General features: G+C 32.2%; 1 protein-coding gene across 1 annotated transcript in view; it reads left to right on the forward strand.

Moving 5' to 3' along the window:
• LOC134278251 (synapsin-like) overlaps nucleotides 1–11,604 on the forward strand; it is a 36,318-nt gene extending 24,714 nt beyond the window's left edge. Inside the window, exons 7-13 of the mRNA XM_062760569.1 lie at nucleotides 1,049–1,111; nucleotides 1,497–1,639; nucleotides 3,967–4,041; nucleotides 5,542–5,644; nucleotides 5,919–6,043; nucleotides 10,201–10,392; nucleotides 10,785–11,604. Coding sequence (XP_062616553.1) covers nucleotides 1,049–1,111; nucleotides 1,497–1,639; nucleotides 3,967–4,041; nucleotides 5,542–5,644; nucleotides 5,919–6,043; nucleotides 10,201–10,392; nucleotides 10,785–10,914 — 831 coding nt within the window. The 3' untranslated portion in view covers nucleotides 10,915–11,604. The remainder of the gene's footprint in view (nucleotides 1–1,048; nucleotides 1,112–1,496; nucleotides 1,640–3,966; nucleotides 4,042–5,541; nucleotides 5,645–5,918; nucleotides 6,044–10,200; nucleotides 10,393–10,784) is intronic.
• Nucleotides 11,605–13,573: the final 1,969 nt, after the last annotated feature.

Consider the following 13,573-nt stretch of genomic DNA (forward strand, 5'->3'; position numbering starts at 1 on the left):
GAGTTTGTCTGTCTTTCTGTCGGTCTTGTGTAATCTGAAAACGTTTCGTGTATTTTCTTCAGTCATTAGGCTTCTTTTCGTGAACAACTGGGCCATTTTAACACAATCAATAAAGAACCACGTCATTTTAAGGAGAGTTAAAGAAGTTAAAATTAATGGTGTCCTTGAAAAATTACTTCTTTTCAAAATCTTCTTTAAAAAGCATCTTCAGTTAGAACAGAATCGAGTTTGCATACTTGAACCTTGAAATGAAAGACACCACTGAGACTGCCACATCTGTTTCAAGTTTGGATGTTATACTGACTATAGATAATATAAGCCAACTATAACAACTATATATTTATACGACACACGAGATCATTTCAGCTTTTCCGTCGTCAAATCTCTCTCTTACAATGTATAGTAGGGTATTTTTTTGTGGAGCGATTATTTTGGGGGTTTTGCGATTGTTTCCTATTCTACACATAATGAATAAATGTAATAAATATAAGTGAAAAAAAGTCCAATGAGCCCCGGGTTTGAATATCGGGGGGAGGGGGGTCCTGTCCACATGTACCAACTGGTATTTAACAAACAACCCAAAAATGAAATCTTGGATCTACATGTATGCGATGTTGAGCGTGTTATGGGAATCGTTGAACCCCACCCCAATGAAAAATCATATACCATTAATTAATAGAGATAATCATTTTCTTCAGTTCATGTATAAAATAGAGGAATGTAATAAAAAACAGCAAAAAAAAAATTTATGATTTTAAATATGTGTATAAAAAGTCAAGACATACTTATGTACCTCTACCGACCGCCTAAGTTTTGCTAAGATTGTCAATTATATGCATGCTTCTTCTTACGGTTTGTACTTAAGTCCTACATAAGTACTGTCTTATACTTGAGTACTCGTAATGTTACGACCCCCTGGATTGTATCAAAACAAAAATTAATTTTAATGAGAAACTCTTCAATACTGAAATGATTTTGTTTTCTCTAGCAAAAGTGTTCAGGTTAGCGTTGTGACTCATGGACATCTTGTTTTTCATTCTTATTTCAGCTTATCACACCTAAATTTCCAGCTGTTGTTAAAATAGGACATGCTCACTCAGGTGTTGGAAAGGTAAGTTATGTTTCTACTTCCAGTATTATTAGAAGTAACAGCTTATAGAATAGAATTGTCCCCCCTCCCGTCATAAGCCTTCAATGTGTCTAAGGTCCTTTGGGTCTTGGTTCTATATCATTTTACTGTAAATAAATCGGTTATTATTTTCAATTTTTTTTATATGTTTGAAACATGATTGATTTAAATAACATAATTTACAGAAAAGTCTTACCCTCATGTAAAGTTAAAATAAAATGAATAAAATGGTCTTTTGATTTTGGTCAAGAATACGCCATACATGTATGTGAGTTTATCCCCCCTTTTTTTAAGCCATATGATTTTATGTGAGACCTTATAGATATTCTTCGTAATGACTTTCCTTTATTTGTCATTCCTGTTTTAGGTCAGAGTAGCTAACCACTATGATTTCCAGGACATCGCCGGCGTGGTGGGGGTCAGCCATTGTTACTCCACGACAGAGCTGTATGTGGATACACTCTATGACATTCATATCCAGAAGATTGGCAACAATTATAAGGCTTATATGTAAGTGTAACACTGTCAACGTTTTTAAAGGGGCCCGGACACAGTTTCAACTGATTTTTTAAAACCAATTTTAATGTTTCCAATTCCTATTTAAGTCATCATCTATTGATTAGCAAAATTTTGAACATCATTTGTTGCTTAACAAACAAGATGCAGAACTTTAAGTTCTTCATAATGTAAACAAGGCGCGTGCCTTGTTTTTGTTTATATATAGAAAATATCATTGTCATAAGTTTATGACAAAATGAAGTTTAACAAATCAATAGTAACTGTCAAATTGTATCTAAAATTTACTTTTATTTGAAAGTATCTACTTTGAACGAACGTATATTAGTATATTAACTTGTGTAAACAAAAACATGACAGTAGCCTTGTTTACATAACAAAGGTTTGGAGCTCTAAATCTGTATTGTATCTGGACGACTGGCGTTCAAATTTTTGATGATCATTAGAAAGACCTTAGATAAATTATTTGTAAAAATGGAAAAATAAATTTTGAAATTTTAGCTGAAACCGTGCCCATGCCCCTTTAAATTCGCATGTTCAATATTTTACGATTTAATCTAGAGGCCAGGACATTCACAATTTCGAAAGAGTGGCACCATTGCTAACCAAAATACCATTTACGTGGAGCGGGGGTCGTATAGATACATACAAACCTAGTGAAAGTTCCTCATAAATTCTAGATTTACTATTGTTAGCTAGTAAATCTACTCCATGCCTAGTAACACTACTTTGAAGGTAGTGATTGTATGAACAGTAAATTTACCAGTCTTATTGACTTTCACGAGGTTTTTTTCCAGTGTATTTTAAGACATTTCAGAATCAGATAATAGACCTCTGAATTACTCAAGCCCTAGAGGGGCTCGAGTTATCTAAAACGATGCTGGGTCATCGATTTACTCAAATTAAAAACACAAATATATATTATTTTTGTAGATAAAAAATATTTCTAGAAACAAAAATGAAGCTTACCTTTAAAACGTCTGTATATTCAAAGATATTAAGATTATGATAAAAAATTAATATTGATAACTTTACATGAAAATCAATTTAATAAGAGGCCCATGGGCCACATAGCTCACCTGAGCACATGGGCTAGTTAAAAAACACAAATCAGCTCAGTATTGAAAAGTTTACTTGTTACGAAGGGGGATTGATATTAAGTAAAAAATACAAACAAAACATATATAGTTTGAAGTATACTAAATGTCTACATAAAAAAATACTTCATTGAATTAAGAAACGGCAACGTTACTGTGCTCTATAAAATATTCCTGAAAGTAGTACGATTGATTATGTTTCTTCTAATTAAATCAACATATGAATTTTGTTTCATGTACATATAATTTTTCAACAGAAGATTGAACTCAATACATGTAGCCCTCATCTTATACCATTTTAGGATATTAATGACACTTCCTAATTGACTTTCTACAGCTTGAGTATTTCTGACGTTTTGTCAATATATACTTGTTAGTTGGGGAAAACTCCATGGTCCCTTGATTTCAGGATGGTGTAATGAGTGCTTTTCTAGATATGTCTGAATCCACTCATTAAGAAAAAATAATTAAAAATCGCTTTAATGAGCGCTTTTATAAAATTGTATCATATTACTACTGCATACATATAAAAAAGACTGAAGGTAAGACAGCGTCTTGGATTCCAGGGGTACCCTGTTTACACTTGATTTTATTCAATATCTACACTTTTCCTACCTTTATTTTGTGAGACGTATATTGTAGCTTAAAAATAAATGAATAACTTTTCTTCTATCGTTTGCCGATTTGTACTAGTCTTGCCGTATGAAAATGTAGTAAACCAAAACGTCCTTTATACCCTTATTAGTACTAGTACTGAAACTAAAAGAACGGAAGTGACAATTTCTAACTATGTAAAATGTACATGTGTCCTGGAGGTGCGGTTTTTTTTTCTCTTTTGGCTTTCCATCTTGACTTTCTACATGTGGCTTTTAAGAATATTTTATTCACAGAAGTAAATAAGATTGGGCAGCAGACTCAGCCTGTAGGGATAATAGAAAAAATACACAGTCCTGAAACCAAGTGATGATGCATGCGAGTGCAACAGACTTGAACGGTACAGAAAGAAGTTGAATAAGTCGAAGAAAAACACATATATCACTCAAGCTCTGGTTTTAAGTCTAATATTTATGCTCTGTTTTCAATATAGGGAACAAACACAGCCAAACATTTGTACGACCATGAATGAAGTTCATGATGGAAGTAAAAAAAAATTAGCGATGGATTTGCAAACAATCCGTAAACATTACCTCACTTAGTAGGTGAATCTACTTGACTTTTTTTCAGGAGGAAATCCATATCTGGCAATTGGAAAGCGAACACAGGATCTGCCATGCTCGAACAAATAGCAATGAATGAAAGGTAAGGAATATTAGTATGTCATGAATTTGTAAGAAAATTAAAAATACAGACAATTTTCTTAAATCGTACTGAGTATGAGGTGTCGATTTGTATATATTTGTTGCCATTTATTGGTATCACTTATTCAATTTGAATAGGTGACTTCACTTTCGAATATATGAAGGTGATATCACCTTTTCAATTTGGATATATCACCTATTAAGGTTGAAAAAGGTGTTATTAATAATGGTTATATTTTAAGAAACACTATCATGTTATGGAAAGCTTTTAGACTCCCTAGAACCAGTATAAACATTGTAAAGGCTACACAAACTTGTGTCATTGACATGACTTAATTCTGTATTTTCGTATGGAGCAACAATCCTGGATCAATCCTCTCCTGTCTATCGTACGCGTTGAAGGCAGCGTTCACGATTTAAAACAGTTATTTCCTTTCTCTTTCTACTCAGCTTTCCATGTTTCCTTTCGTTGCCTTGTCTCTTCTGTCCTGGAATACACGTCAAGGCTATTCTAGCGGGGCTATCTGTTCTCATTCTCATCAAATGACCCATTCATTTCCATTTTCTTGTTCTAATGATTTTACTTTGATTTTCCATTTTTTGGCAAATTTACTAAAATTTCATTTGTTATTTTCTTTAATGATTCAGCACTATTCAACAAATATATGAGAAATGACTTGAAGATACTCGAGATGGTCCTTTTTTATTTCGCTGTTTGACCATATTTGAGAGTATATTGTAAGCTACTCTAGCATGTCCACGTCTTCTTTGCTTCCGTCTGTCTGTGTCTCCTTCTTTATTCACGGCCAAAGGGATAGACAGTGGTTTTAACCATATTCCAATTATTAATTCCTGGTTTTTGATGTTTTTAACCTCAATTTTATAATTTTTGTGCAGAACTGGTGTTTAAATCTTTGGATCTAGATAAGATGTCTTTTGTTATATCTGTTCTTTACTGCTTGACATGAAAACAGTAACATGACTATTATCTGCAGTATATTGAGGTCATCTAGTTTGGTTGTTCAAAGTTCCAGCGAGTACCAAATTGTTTTTTTTTCTTTGCTTATTTTCTTTTTGATTCAGGCAATCATGAGAATGAATAAGAATCCTGACATAATGGGTATTATGTATATGGTTTTATTAACTGATATTTCTGTGCCAGACTTTAAAAGTTCTACGGTGATGTCATCAACTCTGGGTTTTTTTTTCTTTCTCCGTGTTCCGAACGATGTTTCTATTTCAAATACTTCTAGACTGATCTTATAATGCTTGGCTGATGTGAATTAAGCTTGTTTGCTCATTTATAAGAGTGAATGAAGGAAACAAATTGACTCTTAAAATAATTATAGTAATCCATTTTTTCTCTTCTTTTTAAAGTAAAAGTTACTTTGGATACAATTACATGTAGTTCAAACAGCACATATGGTTATACATTATATGTTTTTCAAATGAGAATTGAAGTTTGATATTTTAGGGTAATCTAACATTTAATTGTTAACAGATTTAGATCGTGGGTAGACGAGTGTAGTTTAATGTTCGGGGGACTGGATATGTTAGCGCTGGAAGCAGTACAAGGAAAAGATGGAAAAGAATACATCATTGGCGTAAATAGTTGTTTCATTTCTGAATTCTAATGTTTAACAAATTATAAAGAAAAGACAAGTACATGTTTACGAACTGCTGAGAGAGAGAGAGAGAGAGAGAGAGAGAGAGAGAGAGAGAGAGAGAGAGAGAGATTTAGTTTTAATGCTTAAAGATTTAAAAAATCCTAAAAAGTATTGTTCGTTAATTCATGATAACATTTACATGTATTATAAAAAGTATTGTCGGAGTATTGATACATTACTGACAATCTTTATTTATCATTTCAATTTTCAGCTTAATGACTCGGCGATGACTTTACTTGGAGAAAGTCAGGAAGAAGATCGAAAACATATTGTAGATTTAGTTCTGGCAAAAATGCAACACTGCCTGAAACCTACACCGTCTCTAAGGGCAGTCAGGTATAACTCAACGCACTCTCAGATATCATGTGTATCTATAGCAATAAATAATGTGATCAGAATTGTTACAAAAAACTTTCACACTTGTGTAAAAATTTTAAACCATTTTGTCCGGTGACCAACTGCATCCTTAGGTAAATAAGATTCCAGTTCAAATTAACATGTAAAATTTTGTTTAAATGAGTCAATTATGTAATTATTTAGGAATGGGTATTGCCAAAATTTCATATCGCGATATATCACGCGTCCCCCCCCCCCCACAATTATATCGATATGATAATGATACTTTTACAATGATTTTAAATGAATAATCTCCATTTTTTTTAAAGATATGTCGGAAAAAGATTACTTCCCTTTTTAGGTTTTTTTCATGATATAAAGAATGTTTGAATGTTAAGATGCTGTTCTTTTACTATGTTCAACATTTTTTGAACTTCCTTCAATTGTACTCACAATAATCACGATATACCGATAAAATTGCACACATCCCTATGAGCACAATAGGAAAAAAACACATATCAATCAGAACTGTAAGTTAACTTAAGTGGGGTTGGGGGGGGGGGGGGCTTGATAAACCCCCAAGGGGATCATAATTTGAACGAACTAGAATCTACATTACCTGAGGATGATTCCATATAAATATTACTTTTTTTTTCACAAAATTATTTGGATGATTCCACATCCTTGAAGATTTTAAAAATTATAATACTGTAAAACTCTCTGAGGATGATTCCACAAGTGTTCATCTTTCCTGGCCCAGTGGTTCTTGAGAAGATGATTTTTAAAGATTTTTCCTATATATTTTTTATTTTTTTTCATGACTTGACCAAACATGAATCTACATTACCTGAGGATGACTCCACATGAGTTTCATCTTTCCTGGCCCTGTGGTTCTGGAGAAGAAGATTTTTCCTATATATTCCTATGTAAAACTTTGATCGGCCATTTTGGCCCCGCCCTACCCCCTGGGGTCATGACTTGAACAAACAACACTACCTGAGGATGATTCCACCTGAGTTTAAGTGGTTCTTGAGAAGAAGATTTTTAAAGATGTTTCCTATATATTCCTATGTTAAACTTTGAACATACCCCCAGGGGTCATGTAACTTGAATATAAATGTAACATCTTTCCTGGCCCCTTGAGAAGAAGATTTTTTTAAAAATGCCAATAATTTTTCTCTTATTAAAGATATAAATGTAACCCAAGGATACTTTGTGGCAAGTTTGGTTAAAATTGGCCCAGTGGTTCTTGAGAAGAAGATGAAAATGTGAAAAGTTTACAACGACAACAACGACTACGACGACAACGACGACTACGACGACAGACAACGGACAAATTTTGATCAGAAAAGCTCACTTGAGCCTTCGGCTCAGGTGAGCTAATAAATCAAACAATTACTCAAGTATAAAAGTCAAATCTATTTTTTTTTCAGAATTATTTGGTTCCAAAAATTATAATACTGTAAAACTCTCAGGGAAAGTGTTTCGTTCACTTATTTTTATTTTTTAATAAAATCTTCTTCTCAAGAACAACTGGGCATAATTTTTGTTAGAAAAAAACATTCTGTAACAATATAAATGTAACATCCTGTAAAGATATAAATGTAACATCCTGTAAAGATATAAATGTAACATCCTGTAAAGATAAAAATATCCTGTAAAAATAAAATGAAACATCCTGTAAAGATATAAATGTAATATCCTGTAAAGATTCAAATGTAACACCCTGTAAAGATAAAAATCTTACATCCTGTTAAGATAAAAATCTAACATCCTGTAAAGATAAAAATGTAACATCCTGTAAAGATTTAAATGTAACATCCTGTAATGATATAAATGTAACATCTTGTAAAGATATAAACGTAATGTCCTGTAAAGATATAAATGTAACATCCTGTAAAGATAAAAATGTAACATCCTGTAAAGATAAAAATGTAACATCCTGTAAAGATATAAATGTAACATCGTGTAAAGATATAAATGTAACATCCTGCAAAGATAAAAATGTAACATCCTGTAAAGATATAAATGTAACATCCTGTAAAGATGAAAATGTAACATCCTGTAAGCATATGATGAAGAGTCAACTTTATGCAGGTTGTAGACCCTTGAAGTCAGAGGTTTGCCAAGTTAAAGAACTAATTATACATATCAGACATGTTATTACTTATAGGTGTTAAAGAGGTAGGTTCATAAACTCCATAAAATGGTCCTGTCATTATACCAATTAACTGACCAAGTCCTTACGTCCCATTTCGAACATCAACACAATGTGGAGACTTAGTGCTTTCATTTCCTGTAAAAAAATTCCTCTGAGAGTCCAAGTTTTGATACTCCGGCTATGTGAAACTACAATGTTCTTGAATTTTGAAGAAAATGAGTGAATTTGAGCATCTTTAACTATTGATTAAAATATGAGCCCACAAATTGTTTCATGGATTAGATTCTTCTGAAACAGTTCTTTCATTTTATAGTTAAACATTTTAGATCATTGGTTGGGTTATGCAAATTATTTACGGGGGCCGACTGAGGTTTTATTGTTTGAAAAGTACAATAGCAAAACTCTTCATTTTTATACCATTTATAGCTTAATTTAACTTCAGTGTACATGCAAAGTTTGGGAGAAATCTACCGTCCAGGTATTTTTGAGGGACCGTCTCAAAAATAGGTACATTTACTATTGGAGTATATAGGAAAAATGCCAATTTTTAGCACTTTAAGGCAAATTTTACAAATACTACATAGACTTTTTGTTCAAACTATAATATTTGATAAGTGATACTATATTATACAATATATGTAAGAAACACAAAATTCTAAGGCCTTGTTGCCAGAGGGGTTATCTCAAAATGCTAAATATTAACAAATTTTCCTGTTTTAATAGAGCACTACAAAATATGACGGGCACAAAGGATTGATATGAAAACATAATAAAAATAATGGCGATATTCTCAAATTTATATGTTTAAAATTTCAAGATATAATATCCTTTAAAGATAAAAATGTAACATCCTGTAAAGATAAAAATGTAACATCCTGTAAAGATATAAATGTAACATCCTGTAAAGATACAAATGTAACATCCTGACATCCTGTAAAGATATAAATGTAACATCCAGTAAAGATATAGATGTAATATCCTGTAAAGATATAAATGTAACATCCTGTAATGATATGAATGTAACATTATATAAAGGTAACATCCAGTAAAGATATAAATGTAATATCCTGTAAAGATATAAATGTAACATCCTGTGAAGATATAAATGTTACATCCTGTAAAGATATAAATGTAACATCCTATGAAGAGAAAAATGCAACATCCTGTAAAGATATAAATGTAACATCCTGTAAAGATATAAATGTTGCATCTTGTAAAGATATAAATGTTACATCCTGTAAAGATATAAATGTAACATCCTGTAATGATATGAATGTAACATTATATAAAGGTAACATCCAGTAAAGATATAAATGTAATATCCTGTAAAGATATAAATGTAACATCCTGTGAAGATATAAATGTTACATCCTGTAAAGATATAAATGTAACATCCTATGAAGATAAAAATGTAACATCCTGTAAAGATATAAATGTAACATCCTGCAAAGATATAAATGTAACATCCAGTCAAGATATAAATGTAACATTCTGTAAAGATAACAATGTAGCATCCTGTAAAGATATAAATGTTATATCCTGTAAGGATATAAATGTAACATCCTGTAAAGATATTAATGTAATATCCAGTAAAGATATAAATGTAGCATCTTGCAAAGATAAAAATGTAACATCCTGTAAAGATATAAATGTAACATCCTGTAAAGATATAAATGTTACATCCTGTAAAGATATAAATGTTACATCCTGTAAAGATTTAAATGTAACGTCCTGTAAAGATATAAATGTAACATCCTATAAGCAAATGATGAAGAGTCAACTTTATGCAGGTTGTAGACCCTTGAATTCAAGGTTTTGCCAAGTTTCAGGCAACTATTTGCTTATAGTCAGGTGTTTAAATTGGGTATCATGGATAGTGACCCATTTCATCGTCAGGGGATAATGATAATAATCAGGCGAGTTTTGTGTTGGTTAACTTATTTGAACCTCACTCTTGTAGAATGTCCCTTTTAGTGTCAGCTCAATATAATTTCAGTCGAGCTATCAGTACAAGTGGTATTATGCACAATTACATGAACGGAAATAGAGAGACACCTTCCTCTGCTCACCATGACCCTCCCCCGCGACCCTCCCCACCGCAGTCTTCCCAGACTCCGCAACACCAACAGCAACATCACCAACAACCGCAACAACATCAGCAACAGCAGCAACAACAAAGGCATAATGGGTAAGTGTTGCCATGTCCAGTAAGGAATTGTTATTCTAATGATTTTGAAAATTGTATCAACTTACTCGCGTTTTAAGTAAAACACAGATTTGTATTCATTTTTATTATTGATTAATATGAAAAAGAAGTAAAACATGGATCTGTATTAATATTTTTATTATTGTTTAATATGAAAAAATGATATGCAAAGTTCTCTATTTGATATGAAAATATAAATACATGTTTTATTTTTATGTAATAGTATAATATGCTTGCAGATTTATTCTCTCTCGAATACTAGTACATGTAGTATGATTAATGTTTTTAAAAAAATACTCCAAGATACAATCATCATTGTGGATAAAACATGTACATTGAATTCCATGATAATTGTGATATTAAATGTTTTACAGACCTACACCGCCGAACCACCCAGCCCAGTTTTCTATTGGCGGAGCCTCGGCCAGGGGAACTTCCACCGATGAAGAAGACACCATGAAAAACTTAAGAAAAACTTTTGCTGGAATATTTGGAGACATGTAGTTTAAAACTATCTGTAGTCAGTTTAAAACGAGCAGGACAGGTTATGTATCATCCTCATTGAATAGCAATGATTTTACGCGCGTGTTCACGAGTACACAATTGTCGCAGTAAAGGGAGTGCCACTGTAGTGTAATGTTTCGTAGTACCGTTAATGAGTAGGTGTCTGACACCTCTAACGCTCTCAATCAGTGACTTATTTACAGGACTTTCTAGACATTATAAGCCTATTACTGTAAAGTAGTCCTTTTAAGTTTTAATGCGATATTTAGTCGTTTTAGTCTTAAAACTTTGTCTTTACCGTTAGTCCACCGAGTTCTTAAAACCTATATCGGCTAGAAGATGGGCAAAAAATATTCTATACAGTTTATGATCGAGATAGATATGGTATTTTTGTGAGTTCTAGAATATCATTTGTTGCGGAATAACGTCTGTTCCTTCCTAGCATAATTAGCTTGATAAACGCGATCCAGAGTAATGTATAATTTCAGTTTAAAGATTTAAATTTTTCTAACATTAATAACTTTTTTCTCTTCATTTTTTTCAGTTGTAGACGGGTTGTTTTTCAACTTTTAAAATCTATTGTGAAAAGGACAAATCATTTTGAATTTGGCAACTGGTATTTTATGTCAATAAGTTGGAAAAAAATAATTCGGAAATACATTTTTTGATGAAAAAGTCTCTGTTTGTAGCCTTGTACAGGGGCTGACAAATAGATTTTTAAGGCACTTGTCCAAGGGCAAGTACATGGTCAAAATTGACTTGCCCTACCTGAATTTTTGCTTGCCCTACCATTAACCAATTCTGTATTTCTAGATCTTTAAAAAAAGAGGAAGACAAATGCTGAGTAAATAATGCAAGCCCCTATGCCCAGCTTTAAATTTATTGCCTTCAAATAAATTCTATTTTTGATAAGTCACTTGCCCACGGGCAAGTGGTATGATAAAATTTTACTTGCCCACCCCTAAAATTCACTAGCCCCGGGCGTCGGGCAATGGGATTTGTCATCCCCTGCTTGTATCCTGACTAAGGAGGCTCTGGACTTCGCGTATGAACGGGAAGCAACGCATTTTATTTTTCAAATATTAAATGACATAATTAAATCTGATCAGGAATTACATTAAAATGTTCATTATTGTCAGTTATTAAAAATAATGCTGTCAAATTGAATGTCCCTTTTCCGATCGAGTACCTGGTTACTCGGCTGGCCGTTACATGCTTTAACATCCTGATTGCAGAAATTTGAATTAGTTGCTGTGATACACGTGTGTGGAATGTTTTCACACTTTCTTTATGTAAACTGGCAAGAGTACACTATATCATTGGCGCAAACCACAAATAAAATGTACGATTTTTCTAAGGTGAGTCGAGTCGGACACGATGACTCTACAAACGATTATATAAAAATCCTCTAGATAAATTTGCTCTCAAATTATGCTCATACAACGACAGCTTTAATTCTTCTTCAAAACAATATCCGTATAATGGCTGTTCATTCAGACCAGGCGTCACAGACAGAATTTAGTAAAATTTTGAGTATATTGAGTTGTACTTAAAGTATGTATGCTTAAGAATCTACAGATTTTAATAATTTTGAAATAGTTTGTATACGTATATGTTGAAAATTTTGCTTCATTATGAAAATAATTTCAAAAGTTTTATTGATTTTAAATTTTATTTTATAATTTTGAGCCGTTTGTGGAAGTCATGAGAGATAATCGTAAGTTTTAATATAAATAGCAAATTTTAGTTGTCGTCCCATATGGAAATCAACCAGATCAGTCGCACTAAATGTGCATTACGTTTACAAAAAGAATGTTTTTAAAAAGTTCAAAACCACATGTTTTCATGTATATCTAGATGCCGTAATTTGATTTGACCAGCTACATGGATTTCAATCGTCAAGACCTAGTTTATTAATTCTATTCGTATATCTTACACTTGAATAGTTAAAGAATTGAAGGTTAAAGAATTACCATATCTTTGTTTTGTTTTTTGGGGGGTGGGGGTAGGTTGATCTTTTACTTAATTATGAACTGTTGACATGTTTAAAATAAGATAAATACTGGACATAAAATGTCTAATCTAAATAACCGATCAGTCATCTTCGAATTATCCGCCGGCTAACCGGGTACTCGTTGACAATACTAATAAAAACGTTTTACTCTTCTTATAATTATATGCTCAAGTTACTTTAAATGTTACTATTTAAGTTCTTTCATTTCATTGTAACTCATTTCAAATGCATATATTTGTGTATATGTTATCTCAATTTGATACACCAACTATAAAATAATGTTTGTTTGCCCTATCCAAAATATGGTGAAAGAAATTGGTATGTGAAAATTGATTTTCGCAGAAAATCATGAACATCAATGCTGATTTTTTTTCATTTCTGGTTTAAGTTGTTTTTTTAATTTTGATTAGGTCAGTAGGTTGGGGGAGAGGGTAACGAAACCATTTTAAAGATGGCCGTTAAGCCTTTTTCTTTTACCAATTTAAGGACCCTCTCTACACAAGTGCAATTTTTTTGGACATGAGAAAAATATATTGTATAAAGGAGTTAATATTGTGCTTGTTTATTTAATTTTCACTATATGGTGCATGGCATTTACTCCCGGGAAAAATGTTCAAAGACTACACAGTATCAGTGAATAGAAAT

This window comes from Saccostrea cucullata, unplaced genomic scaffold, assembly GCF_032062105.1.
Source record: "Saccostrea cucullata isolate Sc308-1 unplaced genomic scaffold, CSIRO_AGI_Scuc_v1 ctg853, whole genome shotgun sequence".
Lineage (NCBI taxonomy): Eukaryota > Metazoa > Mollusca > Bivalvia > Ostreida > Ostreidae > Saccostrea > Saccostrea cuccullata.